The following is a 19869-nucleotide window of genomic DNA, read 5'->3' as shown; positions in this document are numbered from 1 at the left end:
CTGTCACTGCCTTAAATCAGACGTTGGTCTCAAGATGAATCCTTACAAGGCTCAGAGGTAAAACCTTAATGATTACCCGCCTTCAGTGTTTCCAGCATCCTCATGGTTTTCCTGTCCTTATAATGAGCACAGCCAATCAGCGGTCTTGATTCTGCCACCTTTGAGGATCTGATAAGAAGAGGATTCTGGTCAGCAATGAGACATGTGACAACTTTGCTTCATGTTGGATGGTCTTATCTCTTCCTGCTTGTGTGATCTTACTTAATATAATGTTTAGTGTATCAGTCAACCTCCTGAGCTTAACTGTCTTCATTTCCTGCCTTGGCCTTCTGGGTAATGTATTTCTCATCATCTCCATTCTTCAAACCAAGATCTCTCGAGTTAAATCCTTCGAGCTGTTTCTTTTGGGACTTGCTGCAGCCAACTTGGAAGAAATTGTCATTGTGAACATTTATGATATAATCATCTACCAGACCTCCACTCCCACAACAACTACTGGCACATTGTCGTGTCGTTTTCTAAAGTTCCTGACAGTGTTTGGGGAAATTTCCAGCATCCTCTTCACAGTTCTCATCAGCATTTTTCGTTACCAGAAGCTGAGAAATGCCAACAAAAGAGTCAACCTGTCCATCTATTTGGACAGCATCAGGTCAGCCTGGATGGTCAGTGGGATTTGTGTGATGTTCTCGATGCTTCTGAGTGTTCCCATTTTTGTCATTATCCCTCAAGGCTGTGCAGAAAACATGACAAGAAACAGTAACATCTGCCCTCCAGACTTCTTTCAGTGCAGTCGAAATGACTGCCCCATGCTCAACCGATTCTACAAATACCTCTTCATCCTCGTTTGCAACCTGCTGCCTCTGATGATTGTCACAGTAACCGGCATCCTCATCATCACAGTGCTGTTGAGACAGAGGTGGACGGTGCAGCCGGTGGACAGTGTGAGCGGGTCCAGTCAGTTCAGGTGGAGTTTACATCCAAAACTGCAGAGAAGCACCATTGCTGTGCTGGCAGCTATGGGACTGTTTCAGGTTGACTGGACTCTCTACCTGATCTTCCATTTGACTTTTAACCCCAATGACTTTCCCTTTTGGGCTGAAATGGAGTTCTTTATCTCCACTTCTTATACCTCCATGAGCCCATATGTATATGGGATAGGGACCAACCTGTTCTCTATCAAAAATTTAGCAACATTTTTAAGCCAGGGTTGTTCTAAGTATTGTGCTGTTAGGCACAGCACAAATTAGGCTTATTTCATGTATTGAATTGAAAAATCAATTGTGTAATTGTGCAATAAATATGTAAATTCAGCTTTTTGTAGGGATTTTAAACCTGTGGTTAAAGCTCCTGTCAAGAGTGGATAAATGATCAGAATCAGCTTTACTGGCCTAGTATATATGCTAAAAGGAATTTGACTCTGGTTAGCTTTGCTCTCAGTGTACAGGAATTAAATGTTAAATAAAGAAAATAAATAAACTATTACAATATAAAAACTTGAGATTTAAATGTGTGCAAGCCCTTGTAGGTGTTTTTCTAGTATGAAACATGCTAAACATAGGAAGAATAGTAGTAGTATTAATAGTTATTAATATAGTAAGAAGATTAATTCAATAAATTCTGCATATGAGGTGAGGCATTTCACTGCAGTGATTTAAGTTATAGTTAATATATTAATGAGTCCTAATGTGCATGGGGTTAGGCTTTTACGCCAGTGGGGTTTTCTTGTAGTATTTCATATAGATACATACAGTATATATATATATATATATATATATATATATATATATATATATATTTACAAATACATATACAGTAATGTAGTAAGAAAAAGTGCAAGATATTTTACATTAAGACTAAAGTACTTAATGTAAAATATTATAGTATATTAAATATTACAGTAAAATATTGTTAAATAAATGTTCTATCTGCTGACACGCTGTGACATCATCAGAGTAACTGTGATTGTTGAGCGGTCATCGGAGTGACTCTGTGTCTGCTGAGTGGTCGCCAGATTGACTCTGTGACTGTTGAGCGGTCATTGGAGTGACTCTGTGACTGTTGAGCGGTCATAGGAGTGACTCTGTGACTGCTGAGTGGTCATGAGAGTAACTCTGTAACTGCTAAGTGGTCACCAGAGTAACTCTGTGACTGCTGAGTGGTCACCAGAGTGACTCAGTGACTGTTGAGTGGTCATCAGAGTAACTCCGACTGTTGAATGGTCATCGTATCACTTTATTACATTTTTTCACGACCCTGCATGAGACTGTATCTTATGTAGAAAAATTTAATCCTGCTGTCTGTTAACAGTCACATCCACTTTATCATGCACATAGAAAATGTGTACAAAAGCTTTTTTGGGAGCACACTGTCACTTTATCACCATAACAAGCATTACAAAAAAATATCAGAAAGAATCATTCATAGATTTAAATTTTCAATCAGCTTCATATCCAGTTTACAATTCTGAACAGGACCTTCACCTAAGTCTTACTTATCAGTTGCAATGTCTGCATTGCTTTTGACTTGCAAAAACTCAAAAAAGTTTTTTTTAAAAAAAATCCTGTGAAACCAGAGTGTTTCTCTTTTAGAAATTTTCTCTCACGATCTGGCAGAAATAAAAGAGCAAGTAAACACTTGCTGCACAAACTGAACTCAACTAAACACTTCAGACAAACCATGTCTCTGCTAATGACAGAAGTTACCTCACTTACTGCCTTATTTTTCAACACTTGTCCACACTTAACAGCTGTATAAGCATATGAGCATGCATATGTATTGTTGTATCATAAACAGACTTGACCTGTGTGCCGGTTAAAGAGGAAATTCTGGAGAACAAACAGTGATTTATTGACCAAGCCACCCTCCTCTATTCTTTAGCTCTTGATTGTTGTGATGTAAACACAACAAGTGGCACAGCACTTCAGTGATAATTTATTTACATCTGCCTCCATGATATAAAAAATATGTTGTTTTCATATTGACTTGTGGGATATTTGACATTGTTGATTTATATCATTAAAAAACACATACATCATTTATTAATATATTTACAAGTGCCTATTACATTATTGGAGGTATAGGCTATAAAAAGGTCTGAGTGTCTCTGATCATCTGTGTTGAGTCTAGCTGGATACTTAATCATAATGTGCTATGAAATCTTAATTTGCACCTCCGAATGTTATTCTAGCAAAATGGGAATCACTTTCAAATTACATATCATGTCCACTGTTTAAATTCAAAAATAGTCCCCAAATAATTCTAATGTCAAAGCACAGACTAAATATAATCTTTTAAGTGTATTTGAAACTTGGTTTGACTGCTGTTACAGAGCTCACAAAGATGCTGATGCTGTAAACCAGTGGTACCCAACTTTTTTCCCTTGGTTATTAAAGACAAAGAATTCAAAGTAGTTGGAAGTAATTCTAGGTTAAGAATCAGTATGTATGCAGGTCTCAGATGTGAAAGTGAATAACTGAGGCAAGAACATCTGAGGATTTGAAATAGAATTGAAATATAACTAGATAGTGCTGCACAACACTTTAGTGCATTTTATAAGCATTTTTTCCAGTATTTCGTCTATTTGGCTTTGCTTTAGCCCCCTTTATTTTTTCTACCAGGAAAAATGGTCACAATCAGGTTAGATTCAATTTTGTGTTCATGTTGAGAAAATCCTGATCCCATTCAATGCAACACCTCTAGTTTATCCCGTTTAGAATCAAATAATACCATTGAATGCCTACAGCTTCATAACAGAATTATTCTAAATAAAATAGGAAGTCACTGCCAAGTGTTGATTTATGCAGAACGCCTGCTTGCTTTAAAATATAGAGAGGTAGTGTGGAAGCCTTTCAGTGTTTAAGCTATTATTTGTAAATATAGACTACACATATCGTGCATCGTTTCACAGCTGGTGTTTATTATACAGTTTTATTATTAAGGGAGCGCGAGGGGCACCCTTGAAGAACAGACTACAGCCTATCGCCACGAGACCTCCACGTGCATGGAGCAGAAACGGGTAGGTTCATGCGGGTTTCTCTCCCACTTCCTTAACAACAATAGACTCCGCCCTGTTAGTTTAATAACATTATTTTTGCTTCAGTTAATATTAAGTCTGTGCAACAGTGAAGTGAGTTTTAAACCTACTTTGTAGCATTATATTTACAGGAAAGAGTTGTAGGCTCTTTTATGTTTTTATCAGACAAACCAGAGGACAAATGCCTCACATTTGACTTTATCAGGCGAGAGTGTTATATTACTTGTTAAATCGGGGTTCACGATAGTTCATAGTTGTGACACTTATAACCTTAAGACCATGTTTTATTTGGGGTAAATTATTTAAAGTTATTTAAAAATACGCTATCTATTCGGTGCAGTAGGGAATAAACTTCCCCTCCCCCTCCTCTCGCCCCTAATGCGAAATTGTTTTTCTATCACTATAAAAAATTTCACTTTACAAATAATTATATTTGTCCCTTAGTCCAATTTAGACACACATGCACCATTATTCAGTCCGTATAATGGTGTCCTCTTACCTGGATCAGTTTGCTGATCCACCATTTTGGTTGCCATTTATGGAAGACAAGTTAAGACTTGTGAGACTTAAACTAACTGCTCCTTCTGTTGAAATGTTGTATTTTTGTTACTTTTAAGTTTTTTGAGTCCAACTGCCTTTAACCCAGAACAAAAGACTAACTTCTTAGATCCCTGCATGTACATGTGAGGACACGCTAGGCTATTGGTTTACCTACAACACAGTAATTTCAGCTATGATAAATAATTGTCCAGAATGGCCACTGAAGTTTTAGTAATTTACTTGAAATATAGAGAGAATATGCCATGAAGCTTTTAGGAATTTCTATTGATATTATAATGAACCTGTTTGGGTGTTTGGGGAATTTGCTTGGAAATTTCCAAGTACTTTATGATTTGGGAGGCTTTGTATGTTTTGGATAGCTTTATTCGGAGTCAATTAACAGGATGTGCAACATAACTTGTGGTGCAATTACAGGAATAGGTTTCGAAATTTTCAGGCATTTACATGTCACTTTGGGAAATGTAGCTATTTGTACTTCAGGGGGGATTCGAATTGGATTTGAGGTATTTTCAGGCGGTGGGGGTGGGGGGGGTCCTTTGCAAATTTGAATAATTTTCAGGGAAATTTCAGTGATTTTTTGTGATGTCTGGAGGAATTTTCCGCCATATTCGAAATTTAAAGGGAAATTTGCTTTGAAATTTTGAGGACTTTAATTTAATTTTTGGCTACTTTGTTTTTGGAATGTGAAGGTCTAACGATAAAGTTTTCCTGAAACATGCAGGAAAATTTTGAAGAAATTTTGGGGTACTTTTTCTTGAAAACTTTTAAAATATGTTTAAAACTTTTCACATATATTTTGGGTAATTTCTTGGAATTTATGTGGATTTTAGTATGGAAAATATCCAAGAAATTCATAACTTTGAGAGGAAATTATGTTTATGCCCAGCCATTACAAGTCCTTGAAGTCCATCATCAAATTACAAGAAAAAAGTATCCCTCATCCCTCTCTCAATAAACACCACCATTTCTTGCAGACAGAAGACCCCAATGACTGACTACTCAGCAGACACGCAGCCAAAAAATGCCCAACCAATCCAGTGCTGTATCTTCTGCAGAAAGGGGACCTTAAGGCAATCATTTTTGGTAAAGAAAAAAAAAGAAAGAAAAACACACACACACAAAGTCCCCAAAAACCAAATTCCTGATCAAAGAACAGGCTGAGCGTTTTAACTGATCAGGTCCTACACTCATCCCAACTAAGTTTAAGAAATTAAAAACAAAAGCTTGGGTCTCTGATTAAAAAAAAAAAAAAAAAAAAATCACAAGAAGCTAGTGATTAGCTTGTGCTTGTATCATTTGTTGGCAGTAGCATTTAAGAAATATTAGCAGTCTACACAACGATAAAGGTGAAAAATATACATTTTGTAGGCAAAATTCAACTGTTCAAGGTTCATAATATTAATTTAGCTGCTAACTTTAAGCCCAAAATAGCCATAAGTTATGGCGTTTATTTTTGACTGCAGTGAAATTTATCGTGAATATTTAACTGACAAACAACAACGCTGGTTTGAACTTTGACAAATGCTGACATATTTCGCAATAAAATCTTATTTTGTATTACTTGTTCTAATCGCAAAGTCTCGCCGCCATCTTGGACAAACAAAGCCATTCAGTCTTGTTTGCGGCGTGTCCCCCAGAAGTTGTAGAGGGCATATCTGAAGTTATAACTGACACTGTAAATGCATTTCATTGTGAGTTTTTACATTCAAACCTTTGTGGTTAATCAGTGTAACAAAGTTTGTTTTTGCTGTGCGTGTTTAAGGTTATTTTTAAGGCCATTGACACTGTGTTCAATAAAAAACTGAACGGTAAGGTCCTTGGGGTGAGCTTGCGCATTGGCTCTTGGAGCTGTACCGCCATGGCAAACGCGTGACGTCACAGCCCGAGAGCACGGATGTGTGTGAGAGAGGGGCAGTGAGGAGTGTGTGTGTGTATGCGGCTCAGGGAGGGTGAGAATGGAAATGTGATCGAAAAGGTGCGAGAAGTAAAGGAAACACAAAGGGAGGAAGACGAAGTCTCAGGTTTGTGCTCTAAATTCAGGGATTACACATCTGAAACAGTCTCGAGCAAACTTACTGCGAGAGTTGTCCTCACCGGCGCGCGGAGGTGGGAAGCAGCGAGAAAAAAAGCTCGAGGATGGTGGACTCCCGCGTCCCTCGCTCAGGCGGCCCGGGAATCACGCGCCATTGAAGGGTTGATAGGGTGCATGCGCTTTGGCTTCACTGAGTGCACGCTCGGGTCGGTCGAGCACACTGGCGTGGCTCTCGGCCTCCATTTGCCAGTTTGTGTTTATGTTCGAGGGATTCAACGAGACCCCAACAGCAGCCGCGACGACGTGCAACAGTTGGAGTTTCGCCGTGAACGTTATTATTACATCACCAACGGTCAGCACAAGACGTTAAACGGACGTTGAACGGTGAGGCGTTTGTAAAACCTGCAACTTTTCCAACTTGGTGAGTTGTGGAGCAGGGCCTGTTTCTCTGCAGTGTTTGAGGAAGAGCTGTTGTTTAGCAACTTCATTTTTAACGTGGCTTTTGATTTGAAAACTAAAAAACAGTCATAGGAGAAAAGTTGGTCGTCAGCACGGTAAATAACATTGTTCATATCGGATTTCTCTCGGTGTTGGGGCCGAATAACACCTTCAACCGACAGCATCTTGTTGGTGTGATTGTGTGATTAGGAAATTGATCCGGAGGAAGCAAAGAAAAAAGGAAAACAGGTATCCTGTGTTGCATTTCGCCGACGGACACGTTTTTATGTTAACGTTAAGAAAACAAACATTTAAAAATGTCGTTTGAATTTTGTCATGCGTACTAAAAATACAGGCCTGTTGAAGCGGTTCAGCCATGTCCTCGGGGGGCTTTCGGGCAGGCTATTGGTCAGTCAGAGCTGATTCACTCAGGCAAAGTCCACTTCTCTTAAACTGCTATACGTTCATATATTAAACACGGAAAAAAGCCTTTATTCTGAGTTTTAAATTTGTGGTCACCTGTGCGATTTTCTATTAAATTCTTCAGCTGTTGGCTTATTATTTTAAACTCAGTTCTAACCATCATGATGTGCATCCATTGTCAGTTTGGCGTCATAAAATAATTACAATGCTATTCACCTAAAACCAACTCATTCCCTTCCTTGAGTGATTCCCCACGTATCAAAAATTTGGAGGGTACATGACCACCCCAGAGAGACCAGGCGAAGAGAGGAATATTTATACACTTTGTCATATTAGATGTGGTTTTAGATAGAATAAGCCTTAAACACCAGTTCATCGAAGTATGCATGTATCAAAGTTTGTGAATAAGTGATAATTGCGCCATTAATAGCCTGTTAGCATTAAGGAGGTAATGGCTTCTACTTAAATTGTTAGGTAATGATTTTTTATTGGATTTACTATTGGACACAAATAAATGTTTTATTTGTCTTGAAGATCAGATTAGAATGCACAATATTATTGGCCAGATATCAGTATTGGCAGATACCAACATTTCTGCAGATCTTTACAACCTATATTTTGGCTGCTAATATCAGCATGTATCAACTGTAAATTTAGGCCATACATATGATAATTTCGTGGCATCAGGTATAGTTTGCTTTCTATATGACTTGACAAACACGTCAATTGTTCAGATAGCCCCTGAGAGTGCCATCTACTTGTGCAAGCTAAGAATAAATGCTCCTTTTCTCTTGGAAATGTTTCTGTACAAAACTCTGATGCATACATTTTGTACAAAACATGATACCAATTTTAGTAAATGATTTCTGGTGTATGATTGTTGCACATTTTTGCTTTCACACCTATCTGAAATCATTGTCTGCCAATTTGTATTCTGCTTGGATGACATATTTCTGGTTTTGTAACAAGTCAGCATTTATTTGGTTTAATCAGGACTTTTATTCTGTTTTATCAGTTTTACAAAATAGAAGGGTTAGTTTGCAAGTTGAACTGCAGAACTTTGGAAATGACTGCATTGTGTGATCAGCATTTTTATTGTGTTTTTTATAGGTGTTGTATGAAGTGGTAAAGCCATTCATCATGACTGCAAAAGACTCTGAACCCTCATCCATGGAGGAGGATCCCCCTGCACAAATGGAGGAGAGTCTGACAAACATCCCCGTCTCAGATCCTCCTCCTACTGCCCTCTCCTCATCTTCTCTTGATCAAACCACGACGATATCTGACTTAACAAATGAGATTGTGATAAAGCCAAGAGCAGTCTCACTGGAAGGTAATGACTGCAGCCCAGTTCTGTCCTCGCTTGCTAAAACCAGCCAAGTCAAACCCACGGTAGAGACTAGCCCAAATGCCTCACATATCCCTTCCTCATCCCCTACGGTTCAAACCACTACGATACGCAATTTCCCAAGTGAGGCTGTGATGAAGCCAAAAGCCGTCTCTGTGACAAATATCGACTGTAGCCCAGCTCTGTCTTCGCCCACAGAGGCTAGTCCTGCTAAACCTGCTGTAACATCACCCACTACTTTTGACGGCACTGTTGTCACCAGCCCAGATACCTCCCATATTGCCTCAGCTTCTGACTCCCTGACATCCACAGGTACAAGCCTTGTCAGCTTATCAGAAGCACCTTTGTCGTCATTGCCTGTTTTGCCATCCACCACATTTGGCAACCAAGACCAAGACAAGGATTTTCCCAATGTTTTGACCTTTAAAGGTGTGAGTCTCACTCTGGAGAATAACAGTGTGTGGAAGCAGTTCTACAGCTGTGGGACTGAGATGATTCTCACCAAACAGGGACGCCGCATGTTCCCGTACTGCAGATATCGACTGGCTGGCCTGGATCCTGATAGGATGTACAGTCTGGTTCTGGCTATAGTTCCTTCAGATCAGTACAAGTACCGCTGGAACCATTCCAAATGGGAGATCACTGGACCAGCTGAGCACCAGCCTCAGGGACTGATTCGTGCCTTTGCTCACCATAACTCTCCCTGCCGAGGCTCAGAGTGGATGGGCAGCTTGGTGTCCTTCTATAAACTGAAATTGACCAATAATCTGCAAGATCAAGATGGGCATATAATCCTACACTCAATGCAGCGCTACATTCCCAGGGTTCATGTGATTCCTGTCCCAGATGGTGAAGTATTTACTCCAGACAAGCCTTTGGTAATGGGACCAGAGTGTATAACCTTTACCTTTCCACAAACTGAATTCATGTCTGTGACCACGTATCAGAACTTTCGCATCACACAGCTGAAAATTAATCATAATCCGTTTGCAAAAGGCTTCAGGGAGGATGGGAATAACAGCCGCCTACAACGCATCACACCAGGAGCTCATCCTATGGTCAAGCTCGACACTCAGTCTACTGTTTTAATACCTGCTGATATAAAAGAAGACCAGGGGTCTGTGGATCCCAGGTGAGTGATTTTGATTTTTTTTTTCTGCACCACATTGGCGATAAGAAGAATAGAATGCATTTCAGTAAAATATCTCCGCTGTTAATTCACTACACCACGATCAATGCATGCTGTTAAAATATCAGGACAGAAAAGCTTTTACTATTGCAAGATGAGTACATGTGATCAAAATTTGATTAGCACTTCTAACGTCAGAAGGAAGTCTGGTTGTCACTGTGTTCATACACATGGTGACATTTGTAACTCCACCCTTGGTCTTCTCTGCCTTCTGACAACAGGTTTTTCTCTTAAGAAAAACAATGAGATCTCATGTAGGCTATTGATAATATAATAGACATACAAATGTAAACAAAAAGGCACCATTAGACTGTTTATCCAAAGAGACAAATCCAGATAGAGATAATGTTTGATGCCAGTTTAGAATTGGGTTTAAATATGATCACATGTATGAGCACAACACCTACCTTTGCTGTACTATAAATTAGCCACCATACACCAAGTGTTTCAACAGCTTTTTTTTTTAAAATAATGTCACAGACATGGGCTCGTTATTGTTTTAAACTTTTGGGTCCTGTTTCACTTCTCCTTGGTGTTGAGGAATGAAAGCACAAAGATCCCCATTGATAGAATTCAACCCTTGTAAGAAAACCAAATAAAGTTACTGGTTATATGAGGATAATTAAAAACACTTCCAATTAAGATCTTCTTGTTTGACTGTAGCATTAGGTAACATCACATATTTTGGGGTGTTTTCCTGTCCATCCTCTGAGTATCCTCTTATTAAACATGCTTACTTGTTGATTTTGCTACATCTGTATTGAATTCAAACACTCTGAACACTTTTTAACACACTTTTAAAGTAGTGGCGATGTACTGTTGTGGCCAAAATATAACTGCAGACATTGAAACATTTCACATGACAAAACTAGAATGCTGTATGCAGCACAGTGCTCTTTTAACTTTGGTTCTCTTGTTTCCATGGTTATGAAAGAACCAAAACAGAATTGAAATTGAAAGTTGTTTTATTGCAGAACATTACTTTGCAGTGCACATTGCAGGATTGTAACAACATCAACTGAACACCAAATTTGGGCAGATTCTACAAGTAAATCTCAAAAGACTATACGACACATGCCGGGTAAAGGTCTGTAACAAAGCAGTAATGTAATTTGAAAAAGAAGTTATGCTGGTGTAGCCGCATCTTCTTTTTCCTGCCTTTGTATTCTGCATATCAGGGCTTTGAAGACACCCAAACAGAAATGTCAGTCACCCTCTACTTATTTTCATTATATGGGGGCATTAGCTGTCCTACTGCAGGGGATCTGCTGCTAGCAAGAGGTGGAAAAAGTACATGACTACTGTACTCAAGTAAAAGTACAGTTACTCTGGTTAGAACTTACTTAAGTAAAAGAATAAAGTTTTTAATTTAAAGTTTACGTTAAGTACTGAGTAGGGGAGTTGCACAGTAGCTAAAATATGATCTTTCCTTAATGACAAGAGCAACAAGAGAATAGATAGCCATCCAGGTTGTTCAGGTAAACGTGCACCTCTATAATAAAGTAAAATACACAGCAAAATTGACAGTATTGATTAAACTCATATAGAGTTAAATTTTACACTTTAAAAGTGTTTATATTGGTACACACTACAAATAGCTAAGCTACACTTTTGAAAGAAACATTTTGCAGTATGACACAGCTGCAGTAACTCTTGAAAACCTGTGGCAAAGTGGGTCTCCTCTGGCAAGAATAAAGCAGAATGTCAACTTCATAGCAAGGCAATTCATACTGATGAAGAAAAGTTAGTATGCATCCCTTAGGCACACCTAAATAGGTTTTTCCCACCAAACGGTCCGGCTCAGTTTGGTGCGGAACAGCACGCATTTATTTTGCATTTCCATAGAGCAAAAAGTTGAAAAGGGTCCCAAAAAACCGACCCATACAGTCCCACTTTTCGGCACCCTTCTGCAGGGGTGCCAATCTTATCTAACCGTACCAAAAAGGTAGAGCTACACACACAGCAATAGGGGCTTCACTGACGTCACGTCAGCGTGTGACTCAGCTGCTCGCCTCCGGGTTTCAAAACACAGAAACAAGAAGAAATGGAGAAAAACAGACTAATATCTGCCTAAATTGGAAATATTTGGACTCAATGAAGATCAAAACTGTGTCCTAGTCTATGGATATTGATATATAGCCACAAATCAAGTTTCCTGACGTTTATCTGGACCTGATTTTAAGTACACAAAGCAGAGCCCAAAGACTCACATCAGCCTGATCCATCCGTGATGGATGAGAAACTAAATTAATGCTTAAGTTTTGTGAATACGAAGCCTTAGAACAGTTCATTCTCATTTGTAACTAGTTATTAATCTACTTCTTGTGTTAGGTAACCTGTGAAAACATCGCTCTGTGGTTGTTGAACGTTACGTCTGGGTATTGTTAAGAACCTCACGATTCAATTCGATTTCGATTCTTTAGGTTGCGATTCAATTCGATATTGATTCGATTCGATATTGATTTAAATGCTTTGATGTCGATTCAGTAAGAAGTAGAAATACACAAATAACCTGTTGACAATTTTTTAATAATTATTTTCATGCCCATGTGAACATATTTGGTAAGTCACCTCACATTTTTGAGCAATAAAACACCTGAAAATAAAAATTTGCACAATAATAACTTATTTGTGCATATGGAATACAAAAGTAAAAAACATGACAGTTTTGTATAAACACTGAAAAAGTAAAGTGCATGTAAACTTAAATAATATTTCTGTCCTCTTGGAAATTGTGATAAACCTCATATAACATGGTTAGGGTTAGTTGTTGTTTGGTTGAGTGCAGCCTCCGTCCATACAATGTGAATCACACGCACAGTGACCCCCACTGGCCAGGAGGTGAATCGATTCAGAGGATTTGCTGAATCGATATTGAATTGGGGGAGGAAATATTGCTATGCATCGATTAATCGATATTTTTACCCACCCCTATTGAACGTGTTTGTAAAACTTCAGGCTGCAGACTGTTTTACAACGAGATCAGCGCATCCCGGGTTTCTGACTTAATCTAGCTTGATGTTAACACCAGCTGAACTTTTCTTTTACTTTTAATGCGGTGAATTCTCACAGTACAGCTCTAGTTGTACAGTTGTACAGTACAGCTCTACAGTTGTCATATAAACTGCTCTAGACTAGATATATTCACATATTGACGAAGCCTTATGAGTCAAACCGTCTCTGTACACGTATTCCATCAGCTGAGGAGCTGTACCGACAGCGTTACTGTAGAGACAGATTTATTGTGCAGTAAATCACTATACTACAGCGTTTTTGTATTTCCTGCAGTCTTGTGTTCATGGAAATTGTTTTTAAAACGTTGCTGTCTAAACTTGAAATTATTCGAAAATGGAACTGAAGCAGAACGTTGTTGTGTAAACAAGGCCTCAGACCCTGGTGCCTCCTTTTCTTAAGTTTGAATCTCTTTGCAATGGTACTACATTAAGATCACCTTTTTACCTTCATTACTTAGTAGGCACTTTCATCATATATTTCTTTCAATGCATCATATTGTAATTTTTCCTTTTTAATTTTTGCAGCACAAAGAAAGAACCTGTCCCTGTTTCTGCCTCCGCTGAACAAGAAACTAGACTGGTCCTGAAGCCCATAATGTCTACCTCAGCCAATAAGGGTGACCCATATGTCCCCTGTATAAGAGGAAACCACGCCCTTGGGGAGCTTGTTCTTGTTCAAAAATGTGCGACTGAGAAAGCCAAGGAAGAACAAAATGCTGTCACTGTGATCCCAAAGATGTACAAAGGCTTCAGATTTACATCTAAAGCATTATCCAGGACTTCAAAGTTCAAAACCTCTACTCCGGGATCAACACTAGGGTACCACAAGAGGAGGAGGAGGAAGAGGATCAACAAGCGCTGGGCTAATTCCCGGGGAAAACTGTGGAAAGCTACTGCTGCCTCCCCCATGGTTGTCCACAGTCCTTCATTAACTGTCGCTATGCAACCAGAGCTGGATGATGTAGAGGGCCTGCTATTTGTGTCTTTCACCTCAAAGGTAAAATACTACATGTTAAAGCAAATAATACTCTTCAGTTATCTGCATGATACCAAAAGACCTGTTTTATTTCTAGTGGGATGTCTCCTCCTTAAAATGTACAAGTTTGTTGAGGTTCCATTGCGTCTACTCAAACTCCTGTGATGGTTTTGCAACAGATGTGTTTGTGGTGCATCATCTTTATGAATCACAACTTTAATGTACCTCTGCATAACAGGAAGCTCTTGATGTTCATGTTGGAGATGAGCCCAGCAAAAGCTCATTTTTGCAGTCTCCAGCTACCCAAACAACACAGATGGAGTCGAGGCCAACAGGTAAGTATTGAAATTATCTTTCATTTGGCTAGTCTCAGTGGTAAGAGTTAAAGCACTGATTTAATGTGGACTTTATTTTAAATATAATAAAATGCTAAGCAGACATCATTATCATCTGCTTTATTTAAGTGGCAATAAATCAGATCAGGCTGTACCCTACACAGAGTTGGTCTTTGTACAGATTCAAACTCTCTTCCAATATTTTTTTTGCTTTAACTGCATAACATCACTGGATGAAGAACTTTAACTGGCTATTGAGCTAAAATTGGTGACATCTCATCTGGAAGCTTTTGGCCCTTGGTTACTGTCAAATAGCCTTTGAGGGATCAAACATTTCTTACATTAAACTATTGTTGTTACCTGTTTTTTTACTGGGATTCATTCATCATCTTTGCCCACAGCATGGCAGTCACAAATAATAAAGTGAAACAACAATGTTAAGTGTTTTTACTGGTTTGTATTAATAGACCTGTTTGTTTTAGAGAGAGGGAGACCTACAGTATGTGGATAATTTGTCTCCACAGAGTCACAGTTCAAGCACTGTTTGTAAAGTTTTAAACCTTTCATTCTTTTTCCTGCATTGCTCTGTGTACTGTAATGTTGCTGCATGATTCGGGTATAACTTTTGCAGGTGAAGCCCTGGAATCAAATGCCACAAATACTGTCCAACACCATTTCTGTTGTGTTTCAGTAGAGGAGGTTAGAGAGTCTGATGACGAGAAGATAACCCGCTTTGAGGCCGTTCTGCTGCAGAACCTCAACGTGTTAAAACACAGACAAGTTATCCATCCTGTGCTGCAGGAAGGTGAGTTCACACCAAACACATCAAAATGTCCCAAGGGACAAGTATCTTACACAAGTCACAGTTTTCATGTTGTTCTCTTGTTGACTTGTTTATGTCATTTTTTTAGTTGGCTTGAAGTTGACCTCCCTAGACCCAGCCATGCCCATTGATCTGCAGTACCTGGGGGTTCGCCTGCCCCTACCTCCCCCAAATGTACCCAAACAAGATGAGCCTGCTCCAGGTGGTAAGTTGAACTGATCTAAGACGGATTTCACAGCTAGATTGGTTGTATGACTTTGTCTTGTGACATTCATTTTGGTTTGCTTGGACACAGAAGTATTTTTTCAGTGCTTTAATCAGATTCATGTAGAAGCAGGATTTGGGGATTATTTAATAACACTTAATATGAGGATCACTAACTCCTTCCATTCAAAACATAGTGTGGATTTCAAATGAGTTACACGTATTGCCTAGGGATGCATCTGTTGAAAGTCAATATTAGTAGATATCGGCCTTGTTGACAAACTTTGTCCCATTTACCAATGTGGTATGAGCAGGAGTCAGTAATGCGTGTGAAGCTGTTGGGTTGCATGAATTTAATGCTGGCAAGCAAGAACCTAACTACTAAAGAGGAGAAAAGTTTTTTATTGGCCTGAAGGAGTCACTTGTTGAGCAAACTCAGGTTTGTTTTTATGGTTAAACTTGACAGAAAATGTTTTCAGTGTGGGAGCTGGTGGTGCCACGCAGTTTGTAAGACATGATCCAGTGACAAGTGGCTACGAACAACAATGTAATATATCCAAACACATAGCTCATCTGTCAAACAGACACAAAGAATGAAGATCTAATGAAAAATATTGTGGTCCGATTAGTTGCTGGTAGTAACTCGGTATTACTGTATACCGGGGTATTAAAAAACAGCCACGATATTGCTCCAATTACTGCAATGAAGACAGTACTGCGCAAAAAGCACACGTTTTTAATAAATGCCTTGAGGACATGTGTCCATTCCCACCAGCAGCACCATTGTCTATGTGAAGATGCTTTAAAAGTGATGACGCAACTCCTGTTAATGGTGTCGGGCAAATTTGGCAAATGACAGACACACACATTCCTACTGGCGCATAGAAACTTGTGTGCCATGGCCAGGAACAGCACTGCATAGCACTGTGGTATGGTCCTCTTGAAATTCAAACTGTTAAACATGCACTGCTGTCTGTACTGTGATCCACAACAATATACATTTAAAGTACTTTAATTTTTCTTCCTGAGAGTAGATCAGTGATATAAAAAAAATTATGAAGTTTATCAATAACCACACACGCTGCATCCTGCAGCAGCAGCAACGCCAGGCACAATTTAAACCATCGAGGGGTTTTAAAAATGTTCAAACTAATTTTTACAGCTTTTTATGTTAAATAGATGAAATTAATCAGTTCTAATTGGTTTAATTTTGGACACTTGACAGTAATACCATATACCTTGGTTTAATCTGGGAAAGGTATGATGGTATTAGAAATGGATACCACCCAATCCTAGGTTAGATAAAACCTTATGCCTGGTTTATACTTGTGTGTTGAATATGTAACACCACTATGCTGGAGTGACCTACCCAGTTGTGAGCACTACATCCTGGTTAGTTCGTGTGTCTGTGTTGCTCAGGCTAGGTGCTAGTTTGCTGTGCAAATTTTGTGCCAGTTTCTTGTCCCGTTGCCACATGCCATGTTTGTTTGTTAACAGAAAACCATGGCAACTGAAACCAGGCAATTTATTATGGAGTCTGTGTTGATAAATAATGAGCAGCAGTTGATTTTGCAAAGAGGAAAAAGAGAGGAAATAGAATTTATGGCCACTATGTCAGCAGAGGCAGACGGCAGGGGAATTCTTTGGCACTCAATCAGCAACCAAGAGACATGGATGAAAAAATGCAATTCTGATATTTTAAGATGTCAGCAGTAAGGTTTAACTCCTTACCTGTAGCCCCACCCTCAGCCATTTATCACACAATAATATACACACAATATGCCTTTTGACATCACTCAGAGGGCTTGTTTAGAAAATGCATCATCAGAGATAAGCAACCTGTTTTGGGCATTGAGATGCCTGCCTCTTCTGTAAACATCAGCCCATACATCATATCTGTGGCTCTCATATGTTGGTTTGCTATCCCTTTATGCTGTGGGCAGTGAAGCCACTGGCTATACAAATAAATGAAAGCGAAAAAGCAAGCCTCTTAGCGAGCTAAGGGGTAAGTGATGCCTCTTTTTTTTTTTTTTTTTTTTAAGATTTATTTTTGGGCCTTTTCATTCCTTTATTAGATAGAGGAGGACAGTGGATAGACTCGGAAACAGTGAAGAGAGTGGGGAGAGACATGCGGTAAAGGGCCACAGGCCGTCCGCGTACATGGGTAGCGCCTTAAACCACCCGACCATCTGCACCCCCTAGTGATGCCTCTTTAACAGCTTCTCTCCCTCTTTTTGTCATAAACAGCATTCAAATTAAACTATTTCATGATTTAGCAAACAAATCTTGTGAAGTACTGGTTAGATTTAAATTGAAACTCAGTTCAAGATAAGTTACAAGGTTGTCACAGTGTCTAGCTTGAATCAGGTTCTAAAAACTGTCTCTTTTTTTTCATTTTTCTTCTTTTTTTTCCTGTTGTTTTAAAGATACAAAAATGGCAAAATGGTACCATGGGGGGCTTAATTGGGTAATATAACAGATCAGCTGACAAGGAAGTACTTAAAGTGTGCTAGTTTGTTTGCTTCTACACAATAAATCAATTCCAGACAAAGGCATTCCAAACCACACTTGTGTAGGGATAAGTATCAAATCCGGTGTCAGTACTGTTTCTGTACTGACACATTCGAGAAAACGCAGATTTTGATCATTCATTTCAGTACCCCGTCAGCCTAACGGGACCCCCCTGCCACTCCAAATGAAAGGCAAGATGTTAGGTTATGCAATTTGTGTATTTTATGTATGCCCATATATGCCCATTTTTTGAGTTTTGTGTAAAATTAGGTCAATTTTGTGTTTTTTCTTCTGATTTTTTTGTGTTTCTCCAATGCACATAAAGGCAATAAACACATGTATACCAAAAACATTTGTAATTGCAACAATTTCTGGGAGAAATTGTGTATTTTCTGGAAAACTTCCAGGGGTACCAATGTTTTTGTCCATGACTATATGTTACATTATAGATTTGACAAAAGTGCACAGTAACAGTTTTGTTAGGAGCTGATGCTGTTGGCATGCTGCCTGCTATGTACTAGAGAGGTGATGAAGCCCGTGTAATTATATCCTGTCTTCCTGTAAAAAAGGTGTGATACCTTAAACGTAAAAACATACTGTATTAATGATATGCCTCTCACTCTCTTAACAGAAACGACACATTTATAAGGTAGCCTAAACTGTCTAATAGGACAAAATACAATAGACCGAATATTAGTATCTTCCTGTTCGCTGTTCGTTCGATTTGTTTGATCATGAGATGCAGGAAACAAGGTGAAGCTGAGAACATTTTTAGTTCATGAATATGCTCTGGTAGAAGCAAATGTTGGCTTGTTGTTTACGTCACCATCAGGTGGCCCTGCACCATTTCGTTTCTAGAACATCATCTTCTGTTGTGTTTGTCCTATAACATAGACATAAGGCTGCCTTTGCCAGAGGTCCATAGGATTACGCTGCAAGGGCATTGCAATGGGGGGGGGGGGCATCCATTTAGTCATACTTTAACATTTTAGTATGAACTGTGATAATGAACATAGAGAAATAATCCACCGCACACTGAGATAGACTTTCCTTAAACTTTAATATGAGTGAACAATGCGTTTCGCCTGTAGCTTCTTCAGGTTCACCCAGCATAATCAAATGGGCATACACAGGTGTGCTTATAAATTTATTGGCATGGTTCATAGAATTAGGTAATTTACCTTTATATGCTGCGGCTTCATTCATCTTTTCAGATGATTCATGTTTATACAAATTAGCCTTTTCTAGATTTCAATCCCAAAAAAGCACTATAACAAAGTTTTACCCCATTGCTCCACTCCAGTTGCATATTGCTTATGCCAGGGCAGAGTATTGTTGTCCTGGTGTGTGGTGTCGCATTGCTCACATTGCTACAGAACTGCAACAGTCACTGTGTGAAAACACAACATTAGAATTTCACATATCCACACTCAGGCAGCCATGCTGGCTCTGAAGTAACACATTGATACCTCACGATATTCACGTCTGCTTCTACCTTGTGAATACATCTTGGATGGGGGAATCAGGGCTGGAACAACCTCGCCCCACTATGCTGCCTCCATTCAGTACACATTGCAAACAAGGCATGACACTGGTGTAGGGCTGGGCAATATATTGATTAAATCGATAAATCGGGTTTTTAGAAAATCGAGATTTTGAAAATTGAAAATTGAGATTTTCTGTTAAACTTTACTGCTGTTATACTAAAGTAAAAGCCACTGTAAGAAGCTTTAATTTTATGTTAGTTCTGGCAATCCTGTAAACAAAATGATCCATTTTTTTCCTTACATATTGCTAGTGTGTAATCACAGTGTTCCCAAATAAAGAAAACATCCTGCTCAGTTTTAATAATCAGATTCATTCTGAATACTTTCACTAGAAATTGAAATTAAAAGAAATTTTGGTCTGCTTGCCAACATTTTTATCTGACACTGGTTCTGTAGCAGAGATGACAAGAAGTCAAATACAGAAATAATCAATAT

The 19869-nt window shown here is 38.9% G+C and overlaps 2 protein-coding genes across 6 annotated transcripts in view; both read left to right on the top strand.

Annotated features, from left to right (window-relative positions):
• Positions 1 to 269: 269 nt before the first annotated feature.
• On the top strand, positions 270 to 1247 carry LOC121521138 (melatonin receptor type 1A). Its single transcript, XM_041804893.1, has one exon. It carries the CDS (start codon positions 270 to 272, stop codon positions 1245 to 1247), a length of 978 nt encoding a protein of 325 aa, XP_041660827.1.
• Positions 1248 to 6483: 5236 nt separating this feature from the next.
• The window catches only part of magl (MAX dimerization protein MGA-like), a 31653-nt gene continuing 18267 nt past the window's right edge, over positions 6484 to 19869 (top strand). The window contains exons 1-6 of one of the 5 annotated variants that reach the window (XM_041804963.1): positions 6484 to 6615; positions 8598 to 9967; positions 13564 to 14035; positions 14253 to 14349; positions 15041 to 15154; positions 15261 to 15377. In XM_041804963.1, the coding sequence (XP_041660897.1) occupies positions 8628 to 9967; positions 13564 to 14035; positions 14253 to 14349; positions 15041 to 15154; positions 15261 to 15377 (2140 nt within the window). In that variant the 5' untranslated portion in view covers positions 6484 to 6615; positions 8598 to 8627. Of the gene's footprint in view, positions 6616 to 6657; positions 7048 to 8597; positions 9968 to 13563; positions 14036 to 14252; positions 14350 to 15040; positions 15155 to 15260; positions 15378 to 19869 lie in introns of those variants that run through there. The other 4 variants (XM_041804965.1, XM_041804966.1, XM_041804964.1 and 1 more) reach the window with 4 other exon arrangements.

The sequence above is a fragment of the Cheilinus undulatus genome, linkage group 14, assembly GCF_018320785.1.
Source record: "Cheilinus undulatus linkage group 14, ASM1832078v1, whole genome shotgun sequence".
Taxonomy (NCBI): Eukaryota; Metazoa; Chordata; class Actinopteri; order Labriformes; family Labridae; genus Cheilinus; species Cheilinus undulatus.
This window is presented reverse-complemented; position numbering and strand designations above follow the sequence as displayed.